Source organism: Microtus oregoni, unplaced genomic scaffold, assembly GCF_018167655.1.
Source record: "Microtus oregoni isolate MIOR12 unplaced genomic scaffold, Mior012 000015F_ref0000493, whole genome shotgun sequence".
NCBI lineage: Eukaryota > Metazoa > Chordata > Mammalia > Rodentia > Cricetidae > Microtus > Microtus oregoni.
Genome location: NW_024543074.1, coordinates 38,195,187 through 38,219,039, shown reverse-complemented (window position 1 = coordinate 38,219,039; position 23,853 = coordinate 38,195,187). Strand labels below are relative to the sequence as shown.

General features: G+C 50.2%; 3 protein-coding genes across 4 annotated transcripts in view; 1 reads left to right on the top strand and 2 right to left on the bottom strand.

The window, feature by feature from the left end:
• The first annotated feature begins 789 nt into the window (after window positions 1-789).
• Med9 (mediator complex subunit 9) lies at window positions 790-15,326 on the top strand. Its single transcript, XM_041664848.1, has 2 exons — window positions 790-1,038; window positions 13,693-15,326. Exons 1-2 carry the CDS (start codon window positions 827-829, stop codon window positions 13,907-13,909), a joined length of 429 nt encoding a protein of 142 aa, XP_041520782.1. The 5' UTR covers window positions 790-826; the 3' UTR covers window positions 13,910-15,326.
• A 968-nt stretch (window positions 15,327-16,294) lies between these two features.
• On the bottom strand, window positions 16,295-18,914 carry Rasd1 (ras related dexamethasone induced 1). The gene is made up of 2 exons (XM_041663896.1): window positions 17,662-18,914; window positions 16,295-17,528 (listed from the first exon to the last, which is right to left on the bottom strand). Exons 1-2 carry the CDS (start codon window positions 17,945-17,947, stop codon window positions 16,972-16,974), a joined length of 843 nt encoding a protein of 280 aa, XP_041519830.1. The 5' UTR covers window positions 17,948-18,914; the 3' UTR covers window positions 16,295-16,971.
• A 4,680-nt stretch (window positions 18,915-23,594) lies between these two features.
• Pemt (phosphatidylethanolamine N-methyltransferase) overlaps window positions 23,595-23,853 on the bottom strand; it is a 77,160-nt gene continuing 76,901 nt past the window's right edge. For both annotated transcript variants that reach the window (XM_041665029.1, XM_041665028.1), the window contains one exon: window positions 23,595-23,852. In XM_041665029.1, the coding sequence (XP_041520963.1) occupies window positions 23,795-23,852 (58 nt within the window). In that variant the 3' untranslated portion in view covers window positions 23,595-23,794. The remainder of the gene's footprint in view (window position 23,853) is intronic.

Genomic DNA, 23,853 nt, shown 5'->3' with positions numbered 1-23,853 from the left:
GGAATCAAACCCGGGTCCTCTAGAAGAGCAGTGAGCACTCTTCTTAACCAATTGAGCCATTTCTCCAGCCCCTTCCTGTTCCTTTTTGCTTCCAGGACGTGGGCTCTTTGCCTCTCTTTACTGACATGGGAGTTGACGGAGGACAGCCAGCCTCTCCTAGTTAGTAGCCTTACTAATTTCTGTCTTTTGTTAGTCAAGAGCAGGATCTCTGTCATCCTTGCCCAGAAATACATAACACAGCTTCCGTGTTATAGTCGTCTTGAGAAGAATAATACCTATCAGAAGTACACCCCCCCCCCTCCACTTTGGCCCAAGATCTTAGAGTCTTAAAAACATATGTAGTCTGGCACCTGCTAGATGCAGATACTTGAAGAACGATTAATTTCTCCCTTGGTAGCCTTGTGGGACCTGGAGAGACAATGTGTTTGTATGGTGTGTTTTGTTGTCACCAGTCAGGGGCCCTCCTGGAGAATGGCATGACACAAAGAAGCGTAGGTCCTTGTCATCTAGATGATCGCTGCCTCCGTCCCAGTTTCACAGGGAGGCTCACCGGCGTCATCTGTTCTTCTTTCCAGTCCCGGGATGGGGGAGCGGTCCTCGTTGGTGTTCTGACCCTTCCCTGTCATGTGAACTGGGAAAAGATGACTGAACTAGGTCCCCTGCTCCTGACTACTTAATTTAGTTGTCCTGACACCTGTCGCCTAGCAACACAATTTCGCCTGCGCCCAGGGCGCAGGCTCAAAGCCTTTTCCCGCCCGGTCTCCCGGGCGCACAGCTGTGACGCAAGCATCCCGCGACTCTCGGCAGCCACCGCACTCTTGGTACCATGGCTTCCTCCGGGGTGGCGGGTGGGAGACAGGCCGAAGATACCTTGCAGCCACCGCCCGAGCTGCTACCGGAGTCCAAGCCGCCGCCGCCGCCTCAGCCTCTACCGGTCGCCGCGCTCCCGCCACCGCCGGCTCCGCGGTCTCAGTCCCCCGCAGGCGTGAAGGAGGAGAATTACTCCTTTTTACCGTTGGTTCACAATGTCATCAAATGGTAAGGGCCTAGGAGAGGTCAGGACACCAACTTTCCCGGCCTCTAATGTTGCTGGTTCGGTCGGAGCAGCCGAAGCCTGGGCGCTCTGGGCCACGCCCCGTTTTCCCAGAGGGGCCACACAGTCGCCTTGTGAGTTCAGCAAACTCCAGAGCCTGGAGAGTTACACTGTGCACCCGGGTGAAGCCCACAGACTGAGCAAATTCACAGGTTCTGGGGTGCACTCTTGTTTACATCCCAGATCCCGCGGCGTCTTGGGGTTAGGTCTCAAGTCCTTACACATATAGTCTGAAGGGAATTTGTTTTTGTTTTTCGAGACCTGGTTTCTCTGTGTAGCCTTAGCTGTGCTGGAACTCGCGCTGTAGACCAGGTTGGCTTTGTACTCATAGAGACCCGCCTGCCTCTGCCTTACTCGAGTATTGGGATTAAAGGTGTGTGCCCCCATGCCCTGCCATCTGAAGGCAGTTTTATACGATAGTTTTAATATACCTCCGTTTTGGTTGTTTATATGAGTCCTAGTGTGAAATTTCCCACTTGTACCATTATGTGGGCCCTTAAAAGTTTTCTAATATTGGGAATTTTAGATGTTCAGATGCGAGATTCTGGCCTTGTACACAGTTCCCGTTTCAGTGCTAGGCAACATCTTTACCTGTGTGACACTATTTACTACAGATGTACACCGGAAAGGAACCAGCGATTTATTGGCACAGGGTTCACCCAATAGAAGCAGAGTAAAACAAGCCTTTTTAAAACTGGATAGGGAGCCAGGCGGTGATGGCACACGCCTTTAATCCCAGCACTTAGGGGGCAGAGGCAGGCGGATCTCTGTGAGTTCCAGGCCAGCCTGGTCTACAGAATGAGTTCCAGGACAGCTAGAGCTGCTACACCGAGAAACCCTGTCTTGAAAAACTAAAAAAAAAAAAGTAAACTGGAGGGGGTAATGCTAGAAAACATTTGAAACAAAGACACGGAAGTTGCTTCAAATGATTATGTCCCAGTATTAACCTTCACAGGATATTAAAGGATGCGGGTGCCGTCTTTTTTGGCAGTCTCCAGTCTGCAAGATGGCTTACGTATTTTTTTGTTACTCTCCATGTACAGTTGTGCCACTTCCAAGAGGGACCCTGTTGTGCAAGCATTCTCATCTCAAGTGTGCTTTGATAAACTCGGGTGGCACAGGACAGTCACGCCTTGGGTCCTCTTGGTGCTGCCAGGATTCTTGGTAACAGTAAGAGAGTTGGATGGCTTGGCAGGTGAGAACGCTTGCTGTGCAGGCAAGAGGACCTGAGCTTGAATCCCCAGCATCCACATAGAAAGCAGTCATGGATGCTCATGCCCTGTGGCCCCAGCATTTCAGGGCAGAGACAAACACATCTTGAGAGCTGTGGCCAGCCAGCCTAGCTGACACTATGAACTTCCCATTAACCGTGAGACCCTGTCTCAAAGCAGTAAAGTGAAGAGCCACAGAAAAAGACACCCTGCTTCAGCATGCCCGCCTGCACACTCACAGGCATTCACAGACCTGAATAACACCCCCCCCCACACACACACATACATAATAAATAAAAAAAGAGTCTTAGTAACATAGGGTATATAAAAGCTGCTGCTGTGTCTTAGAACATTCTGTTAAAAGGGGGAATTTTGTTGAGAGAGGGTTTTGCTACAAAGCCCAGACTACCTTTGACCTTTTGATCCTCCTATCTCAGCTTCCTGAGTGCTGGGGCTACAGGTGTGCACCATTACACCTAGCAACCGTGAATCTTTTCATAGGAGGGGGTGTGCTTTAAAATCACCGTAAAAAGTTCATTACAGTAAATGCAGAAACTAGTGACATTATTATTATCGTCAAAGATTAGACACTACCTGTAATTGTATATGCTATCCTTTTATACCTGGCAATAATGATTAGTTTTTTTCCTTCACACTAGTATGAGTGATGCATTCTGCTGCGGCGTTACCCCTGCTTCTGTGCCACTAGGCAAAGGAAGGTTTTGGTTACATTGTAACCATTAGACTATTACTGTATGTATGATCTGGAATTGACCAGGTTATTCAGGGATGACTGGATAGCCACAGGACACTAGGTGTAACCTCTACTAAACCATTTACTAAAAGTAAATTAAGACAAGATTACAATTCCAGTCATCTTTATGAACGTGCCCTTTGATGTTTTGTTGATAAGGAATTGCCATTTGGCCTAGAAATCTTAATAGCCAACTTCACTGGAGTTGCGCCTTAGCTAGGGCTACTGTTGTGTGATGAAACCCCATGACCAAAAGCAGATTGTGAAGGAAATGGTTTGTTTGGCTTTTACATCCATATCACTGGGGGAAGCCAGGGCAGGAACCTGGAGGCAGGAGCTGTTGCCGAGGCCATGGAAGGGCTGCTTACTGACCTGCTTATTCAACCTGCTTTCCTTTTCTGTCTTTTCTTTTTTCTTCTGGTTTTTGGAGACGGTTTCTCTACATAGCCCTGGCTATTCTGGAACTATTTATGGACCAGTCTGACCTCAAACTCAGAGATCCATCTGCCTTCACCTTAATTGTGTGATTAATGGTGTGAGCTCCCACGCCCGGCTTCAGTGTATTTTCTTACTTAGAATCCAAGACCATCATCCTCTTGGTGGCTCACCCATGGGCTGGGCGCTCCCATATCAATTGCAAATTAAGAAAATGCTCCATAGTCTTGCCTTCAGCCTGACCTTGTGGAAGTGTTTTCTCAGTTGAGGCTTCCTCCTGTCTGCCAACTCTGTCAAGTTGACACAACACAGCAGGCACAGTGCTCATCTGCAGCTTTTCAAGTGACCGCAAAGCTTCGGGTCTCACATTGGACTGTTCTCTTGGCGTCAGACAACATGAACATCCTGTATGTAGGGTAAGGCAGACTGTCCTCTGTGTTAGCTTTTGGCAGATACATAGGTGAGACGGAAAAGAGGAAGGCAAATAAAAGCAACAAAAACCCTGACCATCTCAGGGCAATGCTGGAATATTGGGGTTACCCAGAGTAACCCAGATATACATGGATTAATTAAATCACAGGTGCACAATCACCCATGCTGCAGAACAGATGTTCCCAAGCCAGCAGAGCACTTGGGTTGGGCTAGCCTTGGTGACAGGAAGTGAGATGTACCAAAAACGTGCTGTGAAGTCAGAGGGTCTGAGTTCGTTTATATGCTGAGGCTTGCCTTACCATCTTTGTGAATAGTCTTCCCAGGCTGTAATTTTCCTGTCTCTATATATCAGTAGATCTGAATTGGACGTGGTGGTGCATACCTTTAATCCCAACACTCAGGAGACTAAGGCTGATCTCTGAAACTGAAACCAACCTAGTCTACATGTCTAGTTCCAGACCAGCCAGGAATAATGGGTTCAAACTACAGCTCTGACTTATGGCTAGGTAGCCTTGGGCAGCCAACTCTGCTTCTCATAGAACTGGGAGAGCTCTAAGGTGCATGCCTGTGAAAGACAGCAGGTTGATCACATGGGCTTGTCTAAAAGGACACAAGGGGGCTAATTCACCTACTGACCCTGAAGCAGCTGCCTTGACTGTGGCCCTCCCCACCCCTCTGTAAGCAGCGTGAAGGAAGGCGGTCTAAGAACAGGGGAAGTCTAAGGAGGACGCACCCACAGTCCTGACCCGCACCTTTGCCCAAAGCAGGTAATACCCTTCTTCCACCTTGTAGACAGTGAAAGCATTGCTCTGCCCAAGATTGATCCTTGGCAAGAAATAAACCAGACTCAGTGTCGGACACGTAGCATACTTCAGGACTGGGAAGGGAAGTCAGCTGAAAACGGGTTATGAGCCCCTCAACAGTGTGGCTGCTAACCTGGCAGAGAGAATAAGGAAACCTCCTGAAGTGTGTGACCAACCAAAAGGAAAAGATTCTGGGGAGAAAAGCCACCTTCAAGAAAATCCAGTTCTGGTCATCCTACTCAGCGTTTAGCAGCTCACTTGTAACTATGTGACTAGCAGTACTGGCTACTAGGCACAGAAAAACTGTAATGAGAAAGACAGGACCCCCACCCCCACCCCGGGGTGGAGGTAGTGCGGGCCTTTAGTCCCAGCGGGTGGGAGGCAAAGGCAGGTGGATCTCTGAGTTCAAGGCCAGCCTGGTCTACAGAGTGAGCCTTCCAGGATAGTCTGGACTGTTACACAGAAAAACCCTGTCTGGAAATAAAAAGAAAGACAGGACCCAGAGAGGCCAACTGGTATTGTCTCCATGAAGAAGGGTAAGTCCAGTTTGAATCTCTGGGGTGTTGGGTGAGTTTTTAGGTCGGTGAGGAAAAGAGATTAGGACTATGCCTGGGGCAGGGGGAGGAAAGGATTTAGGAGCCTGGGGTTGCAGTTCATAGTGGGTGATGCCACCTTCAAGTCTGATAGTACAAGAGGGCAGAAGGTAGGGGAGGAAAGCTGGATAAGGAAGAAAAGCTGTGCACTCGTGACTCCTGAGGTCATTGCTCAGTGTGATGTGCTTAGCATAATCCAAGGAAGGAGGGAGATTGTAGAGGAGCCAGGAAATTGAGGGCAGCATTTCCTTTATTCTTGGAGGACTAAGTTGCCAGCAGATCTTACATGCTGAGAGTCAGGGATGGGGACCAGCAGCAGGCCTACTGGTCCAGGGTGGCTCTGCCAGGCTCTGATGTCTTGTTCTGTGCTTCCTCAGCACTCCTTGAGTTATGTATCGTCCTTTTCTGGGAGAAGGAAGGGTGGAAAGTCTCAAGTACAGCACGTAACCTTGTTCTCCTAAAGAGCTCAGCGTCAATTACATCATAAGGGAGGTTTAATTAACAAAAGGAACAGTTGCCAGTACAAGTGTGGCTGCTGGGAATACCTTAAGTTTCTTCTTTGGGTTTATATGCGTGTGTTTCTTTTCAGAAAGTCATAGAACTGGGGACCAGGCTGTCATGTGCCATTTTCTTAGTTTCCATCCTGTGCACATGTAAAAGTCTGTCTCATTGAGGGAGCTAGAGAATCCCATCGGACATGCAGCTGGTCTTCACATGTAGGCATTTTGGTTTTTCACTTGTGCAGCAGGCACCATGCTGGGATGAAGTCCTTTGCGCGAGGTTATAGTGAGGTAAATCATCTCCATGGAACCCCTGAAGCAGGGGACATGCAGTTTCTATTTTGACAGCTGTTGCTCATTTCATCTTTTTAGCTGACTCCTCCAAACTTCAGATCAGACTATGTCAGTTAACTTGCAAACTCTATTAACCTGAAGTGGCCTGTAAATCTGCCACCTAAGAAGCACTAAGACAAATTAAAGATGGATCCCACAGATGGAAAGTAGGAAGTAATCTCTCTCCACTCTCCACTGCCTCCCTCTCCCAGATCTGTACATATTCTGTGTAGCAGTGAGTCATCAGTCATGGACTCGACTCTAGTGCACGGCTCCTGTAGTTGGAGCCGGAATGAGTACCTGGGTCTGCCCTTTCTCAGTGAGTTCTCTAGAGTCTCAAGAAATTGCTACTGATGTGGTATGTGAATATAACATTCCGGTCACTATTAGCAAGGTTGGGGAAATGCGTCGATTGATGCTTTGTTACCAGTATATTTCTTTCCTCCATACCTCTTCTGCCATTAAACTTTTAACTGGCTAGTCTAATAGATAGGTCAGAAATGTAATCAGTTGGTACGTTTTAGTATGCCTTCTTTTCATCTGTATGTAGTTTTAATTTGTTTTGAGACAGAGTCTCACTTTGTAGCTCTGTCTGGCCTGGAACTTGTTATGTAGACCAGGCTAGCTTCCAACTGAGAGATCCACCTGCCTCTGCCTCCTGAGTGCTGGATTCAAAGGCGTGTACCGTCAAATCTGGCTTGCAAATTTAATTTTTTGTTGCTATTCTTGTTTTACATACCCGCCCCTCTAGTTTCCTGTGCTTCTGTTGAGCCGAGCTTCTTGTCTCTGCCTTCCAGATGTAAATTACCAGGCTGTTGACTTTTTTTGTCTTTGGTGATAGTCGCGGTGATTTTTTTTTCCCTACTTAAAATCGTGATTTGATGTAATCAGATTTGCTCAGCTTTTCCTTCACAGCTTCTGAGTGTGAGTCTGTGGTTGTTCCTTTTCTTGTCATGTAACAAAAACACATGGTAGAAAAACCTATAGGAGGATGACTATTTTGGCTCTGAGAGTGTTTGTCCATCATGATGGAGAGTTTGGCTAAACAGTGGTATCATCCATCATGATGGCCAGGAAGTAGAAAGAAGGCAAGGAAGGGGTAGGGACAAAATACTCCCCAAGGACATGCTCCCAGTGTCCTAATTCTTTTAGCTTTGTTCCCACCCCCAGAGTTTCTAGAACTTCCCATAAACAGTGTCACCAAGTGTTTAAAATAGCGGCCTGTGGGAGACATTTTGTACCAAACCATAACAGAATCTTGCTTAGAAAGGCTTTGGGACCTGGTGTGGCTCAGTGTTAGAGCACTTGCCTAGCGTGTACAAGGCCCTGGGTTCTATCCCCAATGTTCTAAAACAACAATAAAACAAAGTCTTTGACTTACTTTTGGTTTTTGAGACAGGGTTTCTGTATGTAGTGTTGGTCACCTGTCCTGGAACTTGATATGCAGCCTCTACTTCCAGAACGCTGGAATTAAAGGTGTGGATGGCGCACACCTAGCTCAAAACAAAGGTCTTAGTGATCTCCTCGTACAACTGTTGTGGTTCGGATTTTTTACTTTTAATTTTTAGATGTTTCCACGATACCTTTTTGTGGAGAGTAAATGGTTGGATGGACTTTCTTCTGCCACCTTTCCCTACTGCTGGTTATTAAATATTAACTCATGTTTGAATTGCTGCCTTCAAAAGTCATATACTCAGTCTCCAAGTGTTTTCTGAACTTCCAGACATCTATTCTCTGGTGCTTAGGTATCACAGTCCTGAGCTCTTTATGGTTTATTTATTTTCCTTAAGCTAGTTTTCCTTCTTGTTCTTGCTTGGCTTACTTCCTGTGGCATTCTGCATTGCTGCCCAGCTTCCCCATAGCCATGTGCGTAGGCTGAGTGGGCTGTGCCGCTTAGACCTGCACTGTACTTTCAAGCCTGTTGGTGCCACTCATCCAGGTCTGTAACCTCAGTTTGGGATCAGTCAGTTCTTTGTTTGTTTTTGTTTTTGTTTTTCAAGACAAGGTTTCTCTGTGTAGCCTTGGCTGTCCTGGAACTTGTTCTATAGACCAGGCTGGCCTCAAACTCACAGAGATTCCCCCCCACCTGCCTCTGCCTCCCGAGTGCGCTGGGATTAAAGGCGTGCACCACCACTTCTTAACTAGTCTCTTTGCCTTTAAATTCTCTTCAATTCATTCTGTAAGTTCATTTTTCCCTACCCAAAATTTTCTGGACTATTGTACGCTACAGTACCTCTGTGCTGACACCCAGGAGACTAAGATAAGGGGATCTCATTTGAGGCTAGCTTGGGCTACACGGTGAGACCATGCCTCAAAGCTTCTCTCGGGTTTCCTTTTCCTAAATTGAGCACAGACTCTTAGCCTTTTATCAGGGGTCATAGCAGACCATATCATATGACTGGACAAGCTGCCACTGCAGAGCCCAGTAGCTACATGTGTCTTTGACTGGGCAGAACACTCATGGAACCTGTATATCTTTATGGACTCACCTAGTGGCCACCTTCTACGCTCAGAGTTTTATGCCAGAACTTTCCACTGCACCTTGTGACTCCACCTGGTACCTGGAGACTTTGGCTGAAACAGCCCTGCTTAGAGTTGGAGTCCAAACTCTGGCTTTCCTCCCATCATCGTTCCCAGAGTTGAATGAACAGTTATGTGAACTGCATGTTTGCGAGGCCTGCTGGTGCAGCCTTGTAAGTCCAGCCACTGGGGACGCCGCCTGGGTAAGAGGATTGTGAGTTCAAGGTCATTGTAGGCAATAGAAAAAGACTGAGAATGTAACTTAGTGCTTGCCTGTCAGTCACGAAGCCCTGGGTTGAGTGGCAGTATTAGAATTTACAGGCTGTCTATTTGTTATTTGGAGAAATAGTCTCTCTGTGTAACCCTGGCTGTAGATTATGCTGGCCTTGAACTCATAAAGAAATGCCTGCCTCTGCCTCTCAAGTGCTGAGATAAAGGGATGCGCCACTACACCAGGCCTATTTTTTGAAGTTTGAAAGAATGAGGAGAGGAAATGCTTGTAAGAACTCCTATAAACCCCAGTCTTTGAGGTCTTTCCTTGTCTATGGTGTAGCTACAAAGGACATAGACAAGAAGGAGGAGTAAAGCGTGGCCTTCAAAGTCATCTCATCTGAGTTTGAAACTAAGCGTCCCAGCCTGCCAGTTCTGAAGTGAAGTGTCCCTGCCTGTGTGCCGCTCTTGGCCCACCCCGTTAGTAGTCTCCATTTGGATACTTACGCACTGTGGCTTTGCTAAATGTCATACTTCTGTCAAATGTCTTAGGTTGCTAGTGGGTCCAGGAGACCATCCTTGTTAAGCCGGCACTGGGAGTTCAAGTGATAAGTGCAAGCCTCCCTCCCGCCTGCTCCAGGCAGGTCAGCGAGACCTCTGTTCTGGGAACAGGGTGTCGCTGACCTGCCTCTTCCCACACACAGGCTCCTTGCCAGCTGAGGCCTGCTGGACTGTGCAGGAAGTGCCCCCACAGGCCGTGTCTGGGATTCACAGTTCTGCTGCCCTGTGTCCACCCAGTGCCCACTCTTTCCGCTGGGTCCTGGAGCAGAAAGGGTGTCCTTAGAGCCTGTCTGGAGACTACTGGGAAGAGCTGCATCTGTGCCAGTTCTCAGACTCACAGCAGAATTGACCCGGCCCTGATGGCCTCCATGGGGGCGGCCTCCCTGCGCTGTTGGGGAAGGAGTCCAGGGAAGAATAAGAGTGCTCTCCCAGTGGTCTCTTCACAGTTGGCCCTGTGGGTGTGTTGGGGTAGAGCCACCACAGCTCACCCCATGAGGATTTGGATTTCTAAAAGTGGGTGGGACAGAGGGATTGGGAGCAGGAGAGGACTTGGATATCTCAGAAGCAGTGTCAGTGGCTGTCTGAAGTAGTGTGGGGGAGGGAGAGTGGCTGGACACATGGCTGGAATTGGAGAGGGCAGCCTTAGTGGGTGGTGGCTGCTGTCCCATTATGGATGTTGACAGGCAGGCAGATGGCAGTCCCTTTGTGGATGTTTGCAGAGAAAATCTGGGTGCTGGAGGAGGAGCTAGACTTGGGAAAGAGGACTGTGGGAGTTGCTGGGGGTGAGGGAACAAGCCCAAAGACATGCTTTAGGACAGTTTTTTCAGATTTCTCTAACTGATCACTGGAGAGAAGGAAACCCCAGCAATCCTGTGGCTAATGAAAGCCGGTGTGGGAAGTCCAATGCCGCTGTGCCAAAGACCTGGTGAGTGCTGGCAGAACCACAGAGAACACCAGATGACGGCTAGGCAGGAAGTAGCCACTAATAGGGGATGAGAGACAGTCATGAGTTTTGAGGAGATATGTTTATGTTTGCAATGGGGTCTTCCTGGACTGGCCTCAAACTTGGTCTTCCTACCTCAGTCTCCTAAGAAACTGGGATTATAGGTGTGTGTTGCTATGCTGAGAGAGTATTCTGGCAATATATGTCAAAAATTATGGCCGGGCCTTTTTAAAACTGGATAGGGAGCCAGGCGGTGGTGGCACACGCCTTTAATCCCAGCACTCAGGAGGCAGAGGCAGGCAGATCTCTGTGAGTTCGAGGTCAGCCTGGTCTACAAGAGCTAGTTCCAGGACAGGCACCAAAAACTACAGAGAAACCCTGTCTCGAAAAACCAAAAATAAAAAAAAAAAATTATATAAAGCCTTTGACCCAGAATTCCCCCCATAGGACATTATCTTTCCGGAATACTTGCAGAGTTATGTAAAGATGCAAATATACCATGTCCATTGCCATTTTGATGAATTACAAGCATTCCAGATGATGGTCTGTAAATAATTTCACAATGTAATCAAATGTGCATATTAATGTAGAAAGACCTCCATCCAATATGGATTAAGTGGAAAGAGAAGAATGAGAACCACATTTGATACGCTCTGCCAGGATAACAAAAGTACACACATGGTTGCGTGTTACTGCACATGTTGAGATGATCTACAGCAGTTTACATCATATGCTAACACAGGTGGCTCTGGGACTTGGGACTAAAAGGACTTCCCTTTTCTAAAGCCTTGATAGCTATTTTAATTTCTTCCCTCTAGCATCTACTAATATTTAAGAGAAACATTTGATCTGGGGACGTGAAAGCCACAGGAGTCAGTCCAGCGGGAGGAAAACTGTGGACAGAGAGGACTGAAGGGCACGAGTCCGAGGGCTGGCCAGCAGGGACAGGTGGGGCATGCTCCTGAGGAGCACCAAATCTGGTAGGAAGATGCAGGCAGCCAGGTCAGGGTACCCGGAGGTGAGGAGAGTGACTGTCAGTGTGAGAGCAGGCTGGCTTGCTGACCCATGGCCTCCCCTTGTTTCTGCATTGCTGGAGGACACACTGCTCACTTGTTGCCAGTTTGCTTCTGTGCAAAAAAGAAATTGGGAGAAATCAGGGCATATTCTTAGATGCACCCATTGTTCCCAGACTTTTGTTCACGAGCCTGGGACTCGTGCCTAAATGCCTGTGCTGGCTGCTAGGAAGATGCTCCGCCCTCCGTGCCCCCGTGGTTGTAGTATTCATGCCACTCTTTAAGGACGCACAGTAGATGGAACCGTGGTGCTCTAACTGGCCTTTGTTTGTATGATTTCCATCGTTCCTGACCTAGTCTCTCTCCTTTTCCTTCTAAAGTTGGATGGTGACTAATGTTGATCACAAAGGCAGGCCCATTTAGAGCTCTCGACTTCTGTTCCCTCACTGTCAAGCCTGACCCTTTTCTTTAGGCCTGGGGATTTCACTATTTCACTGTCATCCTGGCATAACAAGTCCCCTCTTAGTTTGAACAGGGTTCTGAATAGTGTTTTCCTCACCCCAGGACTTCTGTTCTATTTACCACTACCAACTAGGGCAGGTGAACAGCCTACTTCAGGGGTCTACAGCGCACACACACACACACACACACACACACACACACACACACCCCGCCGCCCCGTGGCTTTCCCTACCTTTCTGTTTCTTACCTGAAATCTACGCCCTTCCCCAAAAGTTCACCCGGTAAAGAATGGATATCTGGAGGGTTTCAGAAGCGAGTGTCTTACACATGGCCCGTGCTTCCCTGTCCGAATCAGAGCTTTGGAGCTGGTTAGGCTTGCTTCAGGAACTATATTACTATAAACCTCCTTCCGCATTTTGGTTTTTGTGGGTTTGTTGTTGTTTGCTTTTACTGTATCCTTCTATGTGATGTGAGCCAGTTTTCTTAAGAGTATTTTAAATTCCAACACTTGATCAGTGGCAGCCCCCAGTGTCTGTGCTCTGAGCTGGGACTTGTTCAAAGCTCATCTTTCCTGGCTTCCATGGGTGATTCTTTTGTTCTTAGGGTTTTGGGGTTTGGGGGCTGGGAGTGGTCAAGACAGGGTTTCTCTATGTAACAGCTCTGGCTGTCCTGGAACTTGCTTTGTAGACCAGGCTGGCCTCGAACTCATATTCTCCTGCCTCTGCCTCCTGAGTGCTGGGATCAAAGGTGTGCGCCAGCACTGCCCGGTTGTTCTTAGGGTTTTTGTTCTTTTTTGCCTTTGGTTTGATGGCAGGAATAGGGATCTTTGCAGTGGATCACAGCTGTGAACGGATCTGAACAATCTGCCTTCAAAATGGACTTGACCCAGAAGAAGGCATTTGCGGAACTGTGGTAGAAGAGAGCCTGTCTGCCAAGAACTTCCAGTGATCTGTAGCTGAGTTAAATTCATGACTAGCTTTGGTGGGAATTCATCTTTACATTAACAAAAGCCCAAGCCAGCATCATACCTCAGTGAAATGAAGGTCTTGCTAATTCACAAAGTCTCTCCTAGAAACGGCTCAGGTCAGGTGGAGTGGAGTATGTCAGCAAGTTTGTTTTGATTCTTTGTTTTGGGTAGCGGTCAGCTGGTGTTGGTAATGGTGTATTCATTTAGCATGGCCGTGGCCTTGCTTTCCAGTCATTCACTCTTTTGACAGGTGGTGTTTTGAAAACTTAATTTGGTGTATTGTGTGTGCGTGTGTGTGGTAGAGAGCCAGAGGAGGGCACTTTGGGTGCCCTGTGTCACCCTTCACGGTATGCCCTTGTACAGAACCTGAGGCTTGCTATTTTAACTTGTTGGCTTCTGGGATCTGCCTGTTTCTATACCCTACCCCACCTGAGCTGGGGTTATAGACACGGGTGCCCCTGCTATTCCATGGGTGGTGTGGCTCCAAACTCAAGTTGTCATACTTGTGCAAGCATTCTTTATCCACAGTTGTTTCTTGAGTGTCCTACGTATGGGGTCAGGACCAGCAAGACCCCTGTGATGAAGCCAGCTCAGTTCCTGCCCTCAGTGGGGCCGAGAGCTTTAAGTATCTGATTTGTCAAGTGTGCTGGTCAAGGGAATGTTTTAATGATTTAACTTAAAGCTCAAGAAAACACCAAAACGACCAATCCCTGTCTTCTAGGGTGGGCAACCTAGTCACGGGTTAGACATGTCAAACAGAACATTCCAAACGGTGTCAGAGGGTGTAGAACTAGAAGCTGTGGTGGAGATGAGCTGCACCTGCTAATAACTGACTGCCTTCTACTTCCCCTGCTGCCCCTAGCATGGACAAGGACAGTCCAGATCTCCACCAGGACCTGAATGCGCTCAAAACAAAGTTCCAGGAGATGCGGAAGCTCATAGGCACCATGCCCGGCATCCACATGAGCCCTGAGCAGCAACAGCAACAGCTACACAGCCTCCGGGAGCAAGTCAGGACGAAGAATGAGCTTCTGCAGAAATATAAGAGCCTCTGCATGTTTGAGATCCCCAAGGAGTAGGGCCTGCTCCCAGGACAGCTGCCAAGGGACTGAAAACCTCACACCTGTGGTGTCCAGCTCCTCGGGAGCCTAACTCTAAACTATGAGGCCGCATGTGCCTGGTGTGGGGCCTTATTGGCTGTACTCAGCTTTGACTAGCTACACCTGGGCCTCATCAGCAGATCTAGAGGGCACAGGAAAGGAAGTAGCTGTTCCCTCAGCTCCTCCCACTCCCGATACCATCAGCGTATATCAGGTACATACTGTTCCCATTAACAGTAGTTTCATGAAGCATTTACATAGAATTCGGGGGAAAATTAGGCCTACACTGAGATGGCATGGATTTAATATAATTAAAGAAGGTTGGGAGCGTGTGAACATTGTTTTGAAAGGCCAGAGGGTGAGTGGCTTCTCCCCCAAAACTGTTTGAGCTACTGAATGAAACTATCTCTGGGACGTTAGCCCAGAGCATTGCCTGCCAGCCACCGGCTGGCATCTCCAGTTTCCAGCCTCCTGCATCCAGCCTCATAGGCTCTTGCTCCCTTTATCTCCATCACTCCAGGCAGTGCTCAGAATAGCCAAAACACCGCTTGCCTGGGGCCCTTTGTTCTTCCCACGCTGGCTCAAAGGGGCTGTTAAGCCAGCAGCTCTGCCCTGATTCATCAGCCCTGGCTTACCACGTCATCTCTCCTCCAGCCAAGGAGTCAGCCTCATTTGCTCCTCTGCACATGGTCCCTGCACACTTCTGATGTGGAACGGAGTGGCTGGAAGGGTAATGGGGCAGTTCCTCAGCCAGGGGTGTGTGTGGTCTGAGTCCTGTCCAAAGGGCAGGGAGAGAGCTAAGCCTGGCTCCATACCTGTGCTCTAGTTGTAGAGTGCCCAGCTAGTCCCAGAGAGACACTGTGTTCTCCTCCTCCCAGGGGCTGTCACACTAAGGGAGGGTGGCCCTTTCTCAGGAGTAAGGTGAGAAGTACAGAGTATTGTTTGGATCTTGAAATGGGCACAGCCTGGGCTTTAGGACTTAGCAGGTGCCTGCCAACTGGCCTTGTTGGCAGGAGTGCTGGCTGGGGATGGTTTCAGTAGGGGTTCTTGTGGTACTGCCTGTCTGAGATGCCTCACAGTTGGGACTTGGGATGTGTGAAAGAGGGTGAGTTGCAGTGGTTTGGGCAGAAAAGTGGGCTCTGAGGCGGAGAGGAGAGCCAATTAAGCCACAACTACCTGGGAACTGTTACTTAACTGAATCAGTTATTTTCCGATTTTCTGGAAATTTGAGCAGTGGGTGAGCCAGTTTTAAGGCTCTGCCCCACTTCTGTGAAGCACAGAACACACGACACGCAGGAGCTTCAGACCCTCCTGCTAAGCAGAGAGAAAGGCTCCTCGGAGGGCTGGAGGAGGTGGAGACTCATCTGCAGACATGAGAATAAAGTATGCTGTGCTCTCGGTACACGTGGTTTGCCTGCTGTCTTTTTCTTTATTATAATCCATTTTCCAGCGGTGTTAGGAATCAGACCCTGGGATTGCAGGTTTTATAATGAAGAACTCAAGTGGGGTGTGGAGCAGTAGCAGTGGAGAGGCAAATGTTCTCTGTGCTCCTTCCTCCACTCAGCATGTGCATCCATTAGACTACATAAAAGCCTGCATGTCTCCTTCAGGGGCCCTGGGCAGCCCAGCCATCCATTGTTAAAAAGTGAATGCTTTTCTGTGATTTGAGAAGTGCAGTTCCTTTGAAGTGACCCTTCCCAAAACACGGTTGAAGTCCCACCCCCCAGGATAGTCTTAAGCATCAAGACCATCTTGAAAAGCACCAAATACTCGGCTCATGGGGTGCAGCAGTTGAGCTGATTCTGAGATACCATACTGAACCCTCACAGCAGGTCTGTGCCTCAGCTGCAAAATTGGAGGCTTGGAAGGTGACACTTGCCTCAAGTTGACCTTAGGAGTGGCAAGGAGATCTGGGTCAGAAGCCATGAGCCCTTAGCCACAGAGACATCTAAGTGCAGAGGAGATGGGCTTCACCTGGTAAGTGCTTTTGGGAGCTACGCTGCAAGTTCTCAGCACTTTACTAGGTCCTGCGGCAACCCTGGGCAGTGGCTAAGCACCTAGTACTAGCGTCTTCCAGTACCCTCTCAGGCAGGACCCCTTACCTGGGGAATCAGGGTCAGGTGTCAGAGTTTCGAGAGTGACAGCTTTCCCTAGCCTGCCACGGTTGAGTAACAGATGGGCTGTGTGGAAGGGGAGTGTGAATATATCTCTAGAAATGAGGCAAAGGGTGGCCAGAGAATGCCAGAAAGATCTAGAGCATGTTCCACTTTGAAGCTGGGAGGCCATTTTTAGAAGGCAAGGTCCATTCTCAGTTCTGCTTGACCACTGCCACTGAGGCAGGAACCCAGCTCCCTAAAAGTAAGAGCAAAGAAAGCCCCATTTTCCATTTTTAAAATTATTTTATTTTAAATTAAAAAAATAATAAAGACCTCACACAATAGAAATGTAGAGATTTTTGTTCATGTCATATTGACACCGGAACTAGATTAAAGTGCAAGTTTTGTGGCTTATCTTTGAGCAATTACATGCACACACACACATGTAAACAAGTCTCTTGCCTATGATTGAACCCCCCCCACCACCACCTCATGCTAAAGTTTCCAGTTTGCAGAGTTTGCTGTCATGGCAACACCAATCACAGACAAGATAATGCCTTGTTGGTCCTGGCCCTCCAGCAGGCAGGACAGTTACAAGAAGTCTCACAGGCTGATGAACTTGACATACTCTCATTCTCAGGTCTCAGAGAAAAATGCCAAGTACCCCTCTGCTGGGTCCTGGCATCCCAGAAGTGAGGGCAGGCACCAGCTGGGTATCAGTGGCGAGAGAGTCCAGTCTTAGCCAGTTCTCTTTCCTTTCACAACAGATGACTGTCCCTTAATGGTCTGGCAGCGTCTCCCGGTGCGCAGAGCTGGGTCGCAGGAAGCGAGGGAGGAGGCCAGTTGGCGCCCTCATGGCACCGAGCGCGCGGGGCTAGCCCAGGAGTCCAATTTGACTTTTGAACAAAAAAGGTCCTCTGGTTGTGTGGCCGACGCTGGGGGCTTCTAACTGATGACACAGCGCTCCTTGTCCTTGGCCTGGCTGCTGACACTGGTCTTTTCACGAATGTACATGAGGTCGCTGTGCACGCTAGGTCTGCGGGCAAAGGGGGCCAAGATTCCAAAGGCTTCGCCGTGGTCGCCGCCGCCGCCGCTGCCCGCACGCAGAAGCTTCTTGTTCCTTAGAGCCTTTTTGTGCAGTACGTCGCAGTACTGCACAGACACCTTGCGGTGCAAGTCGGGGCTCATCTCGCTCGGCAGCTTGGCCATGGCAAAGAGTGCACGGAACATCTGGTCCAGGCTGCTGTTCTTCTTAGCCGAGATCTCAAAGTAGGCACAGCTCTGAGGGTCGTCGCCCACCAGCTGCTCAATCTCCCGCTGCTCCACTTCGCGGTAGAAGTCCCTGTCCCCTTTGTTACCGCAAATGACCAGGGGCACGTCCACGTTCTCTTTGGTTTTGTTCTTGAGACAAGACTTGGTGTCCAGAATCTGCTGTTTGAGCCTTTGCACCTCCTCGAATGAGTCGCGGTTGTCCAAGCTGAATACCAGAATGAAAACGTCTCCTATAGGGGAATGAGAGGGAAAGGTGAGGGCGACTGTCAGGAGTGGAACAGCGCACGTCGGCGGCCCATGCGCGATACACCAGACCCCTCCCCAAGACTCCGGCCCCGGGATCCCAGTCGGCCCCCCACTCACCTGTTAGGATGGACAGGCGCCGCATGGCGGGGAACGGATGATTGCCGGACGTGTCCAGTATATCCAACTGGTAGACTTCGCCGCGGATCGAGTAAAACTTTCGGTGGAAGTCCTCTATGGTAGGGGTGTAGGTGTCCTCGAAGCGGCCCGTAAGGAAACGCGACACGATGGCGGTCTTGCCCACTTTGGATGAGCCAAGGATGACCATTCGGTAGCAGTTCTTGGCAGGGATACTCAGTTCAGAGTCGCTCAGGCACATCTTCTTGATCATCGCGGCCAGTTTCATTGGGCAGAGGGGCTCCGGGAGCAGACGCAGGGCCGAGAGAAGGCAGAGGTTCGGGAGTGGCAGAAGAGCTTGTCTTTGAGACCGCTGGAGCTTGGCTTGACTCTTGGGAACAGCAGGCTCTGGCTTTCTGCGCCCCACACCGCCCTTATATGCAGCCAGCCGGAGCGCCCGGGCTGGCGCCTCCCAGCCAAGGTGCGTCACGTCCCGCCCCCAGGCGCGCCCTGCTCCTCCTGGGCTCAGCGACCTCCGCCTAGGAGCCTGCGGCTCCGCTACAGCCCTACGTGCGCTGGAAGGAAAACTAAGTCCAAACTACCGCCACGCGAGGATCCAGGGCTGGCCTCAGGGACTTCAGAGGTCTCAGGGGTCCTGGCTATGCCGGTGATTCTGACATCTGGGATTCTCTCAACACCAGTACGCGGATGCTCACTTTCCTTGGGTCTCAGTTTCCCAGAAAATATGACCCGGTGATAACAGGTGTGCTGGGAATTTACCCCAGCGCCAGCCCCTCGGGTCCCAGGACCCGTGCTGCCTTTCCGGTCGTGGTATTTGGGGGTTTTGGGGTTTCCTGCGCTAAGGTCCGCGCTTTACGCTACAGCCACCAGAGGGAAGCAGGGAGCCCCGCGGGCGTGCTGGGAGGCCCAAGGTTGTAACCAGACCAGATTTAAGGCAGGGAGCCTATTGAAACCGACCCCCCCCCCCCCCCCCGACTCCTGTGCTATATTTTCCCAGTTACAGATAATCTGGTCGGTGGGGACCTCAGCAAGGGAGAGCTACCATCCTCTCTGTCTCTGACGACATACTTAGAGACACGTCTTTAAAAAAAAAAAAAAAATCAGTCCTAGGTCAACATCCCCCGCCTCCAGTCTCCCATGGCTTTCTGTTTTTTTTCCCCTCCTGTGGGCCAGTCATCTCATTTTGCATTGAGGGAGCTGAATGAGGCCGAAAGTCTCGGAGGAGGCCTGCGAGCACAGCCTTCTCCGTAGCTCAGTTTCCCTTTCTGGAAGATGACACTGGTTCCTTGATTGTCAAATTACAAGTGCAAACACTTTCCAAGACCAGGGCCTACTCAGAACAATAGAAGTGTATCGTGCCAGGGAGGCTGCCCAAGGAGGAAGGCAGCAGCAGGTTGATCAGTAACCAGGCCCGAGTAAATGCTTGGGGAGAAATAGGATGTGTGTGCTGCTGCTCGTGGTGACGAAGTCAAGCTGGGTTTTCACTCTGCTCTGACCTTGCCTGAATAGGAAAAGTCCAGAGACCCACGAGCTGACAGAGGCCACTCACCCTACCAGGCAGTCTTCGTGCCCCACAGGCAGGGCTGTCACTCCACCTACTGAGATGTTTGCATAGTGCCCCCAACCCCCAGGTTTCATTCCTTCCTTGTGACCCAGGATCTCAGCAGCAGCCATCCTGCCCAGGGGCCACATGGCCCAGGGGTGCTGATTTAGTGGTCCCTGGCCTGTGATAATGCACTCTCTGGAAGGGAGAAGCAGCACTCTGTACTTCACAGATGAAGAAACCAACGCACACAGAAGCAAGCTGCTTACCTAGCAAGTAGGCCTGGGGTTTGAGCCCCTCTGGGCCACGTGGCTCTCAACTGTCCCATCTTCACCTCTGCTTGTGCACCACCCCTCACCTCCTACCCCCCTCCCCCCGCCAACAGTATCCACTACCCAGGCCGCTGCAATTGTCTGGCCATTTCAGTCCAGCAGGATTCCATATCCACTCCCCTTCCCTCCAGGCTGCTTCTTCATCCCTAGCAATTGAGTAACCAGGGGCCTTGTCAGTTAGATCTAGGGCAGGCCAGGTGGGGTGAGCCCTTCACTCTCTTGGTTCTTGCCCCTGCTGCTGCTCACCTCCCTCCCTTCTCCATCTGGGGTGTCTGGCCGCATCTGTGAAAAGAACCTGAGCTCAAACACAGGACTGCTATGTACAGCAATTAGCACAGGGTGTTCACTGCAGGACAGGGATGCTCAAGGGTGCAAGCCAAGGCTGTTGGCCCCAGACTGAGGCCCTTTTCCTTTGCCTCTAGAAGACGTTGTGTGGGAGGCTGGGGCTCTGACTCAGCATGGCCAGAGTCAATGACACCATTCCCCTGGGTCTCCAGTCCAAGGAAGATCCGAGGGATAAGAATAGATGGGGCTAGAGAGATGGCTCAGAGGTTAAGAGCACTGGCTGCTCTTCCAGAGGTCCTGAGTTCAATTTCCAGCAACCACATGGTGGCTCACAACCATCTATGATGAGATCTGATGCCCTCTTCTGGCATGCAGGCATACATGGAGGCAGAATGTTGTATACATAATAAATAAATAAAAATAAACTATTTCTTTTTTTAAAAAAGTTACAGGTAAGTCAAATGTGGTGGAGCAGAGGCAGGTAGATCTCTTTAAGTTCAAAACTAGCCTGGTTCACATAGCTCCAGGATAGCCAGGACTACCTGGAGAGACTCTGTCTCAAAAAGGCTAGAGAGTTAGCTCATTTGTTAGGAGCACTTCCAGAAAACTAGGTTTGGATTCCCAACACCTAGATGGCTGCTCACAACCATCTGTAATTCCAGTCCCAGGGACTCCAACACTCCTTCTGGCTTTTAACCAGGCCCAAGGACTATACAAGGCACTGAACTTATATATAGTTAGAATAGGCATTCGGAATGGAAACTGGAGCTTCATACTGGATTATACTTTGAGCTATTGAATTATATTTTTATGTGCTTATCCAGCACCAGAAATTAAAAATCAGTGCCACATGTAGAACTAGAAAAGCAATTAGCAGCCTGGCAGTGGTGGTGCATGCCTTTAATCTCAGCACTCGGGAGACAGAGGCACTTTTAATTTCTAAGCTAGTCTGGTCTACAGAGTGAGTTCCAGGACAGCCAGGGCTGCAAAGAGACGCTCTGTCGGGCTGGAGAGATGGCTCAGAGGTTAAGAGCGCTGACTGCTCTTCCAGAGGTCCTGAGTTCAATTTCCAGCAACCACGTGGTGGCTCACAACCATCTGTACTGAGATCTGGTGCCCTCTTCTGGCATACATGCCAGAACACTATATAATAAATAATAAATTCTTTTTCTTTCTTTCTTTTTTTTTTTTTTTTTTGGTTTTTCGGTTTTTCGAGACAGGATTTCTCTGTGGCTTTGGAGCCTATCCTGGAACTAGCTCTATAGACCAGGCTGGTCTCGAACTCACAGAGATCCGCCTGCCTCTGCCTCCCGAGTGGGATTAAAGGCGTGTGCCACTATCGCCCGGCTTAAATAATAAATTCTTAAAAAAAAAAAAACTAGGCGGATGCTCCACCAACAGCCATCCTGAGGGCCAAGGCTCAGCTTAGACTCATGGCCTCCTCTCCCTCCACAGTCGATGTCAAGACTGGGCCTAACATCACACCTCAGTCCCTTTGTAGATGCAAGGTGGCAGTGGTAGGTACGGTGGTTTCCTGATACCTCTGAGGCTCATTTACCCAAGATGCTCTGTGATGCAGACTAGCATCTAGTCACATGATCACCGGGATGTGCAAGACAGGCAATGCAGTCCCACACAATGCCAACTCCCACCGCTGGCCCTAGGACAGTGCCCCACAAGCTGGCAGGGGCATTACGTTCCCAAAGCTCTCGGTGCCATGGCCTTGCTCTATTAGCACTTAGGTTCGTAGAGAGCCGAGCTTCCTGCTCAGGACTGAACTCAAGACACCCGATCCAATGCCAAGGCGCTCCACAAGATGGCAAGTGGCTATGACCTGGAGATGCCAGCCACTCAGCTCCATCCAGAGGCACACAGGGTTCAGAAGATTCTTTGAAGTTGGGTCACGGAGAAAGGCACCTGGTGCCACTGTGTTACCCACAGCCTACTCCTGCCAAAAAGAGGACCCTGCGGTTCATCTCTGCCCCACTTCTGATAACCCTGGTCCCCTGCTCCTCCTCTGTGACCCGGGGGCCCTGGGTAACGAAGCCCAGAGCTGTCCAGCCCTGGCCCAGCCATCAGAGATGGTGGGGAAAGTAAACTCCCCAGCTGTAATGGAATGCGAGCAGAGGCAGAACTAAGACAGACTTGGGATTCCAGAAACAACTCAAGAACCTCGAGGAGGCCCTGGCAGCAGGGAAGGCATGCCTGAGTGGTTCCTGCGGTCACTGATCTGGGGAGCACTGGGAGGGAGCCAAGACTGGGCCTGTCTTCTCCCCAACCCCCCACAGGTACCCCTCACCCTGGAGGGGGCAGAGCAGGAGCCAGGAACTGATGCACAGTTGGCCCTGCTGCTGTCTGTCACTCTCTCATTTGCCACTAGTACCGGTCACCCACGTCTCTGCTACCAAAGCAGAATGACGTGTGAGGTGGAGGGTCAGGTAGGAGACGGACACTTCAGCTTCCACCCCACAGAGGAGACTCTGTCTTCAAGGTCAGGTCCTTTAGGCTGGACTGGTGGCCTTGGGCTCAGTGAGACATGAGTTCCATAACCCAGCACCTTCCAAGAGCCCCCTAGAGCTCTCACCTCTGAGCCTCAACACATATCACCCCTGCTGCCTCGAAGAACTGGTCTTTGGTCTGTTTCCTTTTGCTTACTGCTCTCAGCTCCAACGCCATCCCATCAGAGAACCTGACCACACAGAACCATCTGACCACACAGCGAAGAGCTGGGAACACACCTCAGTGGAGGGGCGGGGAGGGATTCAAGGCCCTGGATTCAATCCTCACTACCGTGAGAAAGACTACACAGAGAGACCCATCTCAGAAAAGATGATCACTGAAAGAGAATCAAATGAGAACACTTTCAACTGTTGAGAGGTGACTCACACTATCGAGCATGTGTTACTGGTCACCTAGCAACTCCATTCCTAAGCATAGACCCAAAAGCAATGAAACATCTCTGTGTGTAAAGATGTACACAGGCATTCACAACGGTGTGGTAACCACACTAGTCCTGAAGCGCGAACCACCCAGTGTTCACCCCCTGGATGGATAAATAAGACAAAGGAATGCAGCTGAGACTAAAGGGGTAAGGCCCTCTGGTGAGTTGGGATAATCACCCCAAAGTCTAGCAAGCTTAGGTACTCCTAAGCCATCTGTTAGGAACCTGGAGTCCTGGGACTCAAGGTGGGTCCAGCTCTAATGGCTACACAGTGCCGGGAAGAGCAGAGGAAGGCGGTCCTTTGGTGTCCTCTGGTGCCCCAGCGTCAACTTCTGATCACACTTTCTTGGTCATTTGTGCCCTGCCTACACCACCTCTCCCGCTGAATTTGACCCAGCTCAGACGGACACAGCGGTTTCCACTACATCCTCTCTTTGGGAGGCAATCTAAGTGGCATGACAGTGTCAGCTAACCTGACAGAACTCCACCCTCAGGCTGGTGGATGCTGAACAGGGTCTCCCAGAGTGAGGGCATGTCCTGCAAGGGCTGGGGCGTGGCCAGCAGGTGACCCAGGGTGTCAGTTGCCCAGGAGAGGCTGTGGCTGCTGTCAGTTCTATTGCTGAGGTCTTTTTAAGAGACAGTTCACTGTGAATCTTAGCATCAGGAGGCTGCCCAGGAGAAAAAGGGCCAAACCAGTCCGGCCCAGAAGCCCTCCAGGGACATAGTGCTTGCCTTGCTTAGCCCTCCTACAGCCTAGAATCCAGTGCCCTGCTCTCCCTTCTGAGACCAGATGGAAAGGGGCCCAGAGAGGTGCTGAGGTCACAAAGCCTTTATTAGTGTGTCGGGGCGTGATGAGGATGGGAGACGCAATGATCACAGGGCACAACGCCCGGGGTCTCCATGACTGGTTTCCAAGGCACAGGTGCGGTGGCCAGCGCTGTTCTCCCCCCAAACGGTTGATGCCTGGGACAGCCGGGAGGCCAGTCCGGCTTTCCACAGATCCCCATGGCCCCGTCAGCTCCTTTTGTGCAGCCTGGCGGCTTTCTGTCGGTAGATCTCAGCAGTGAAGGGCC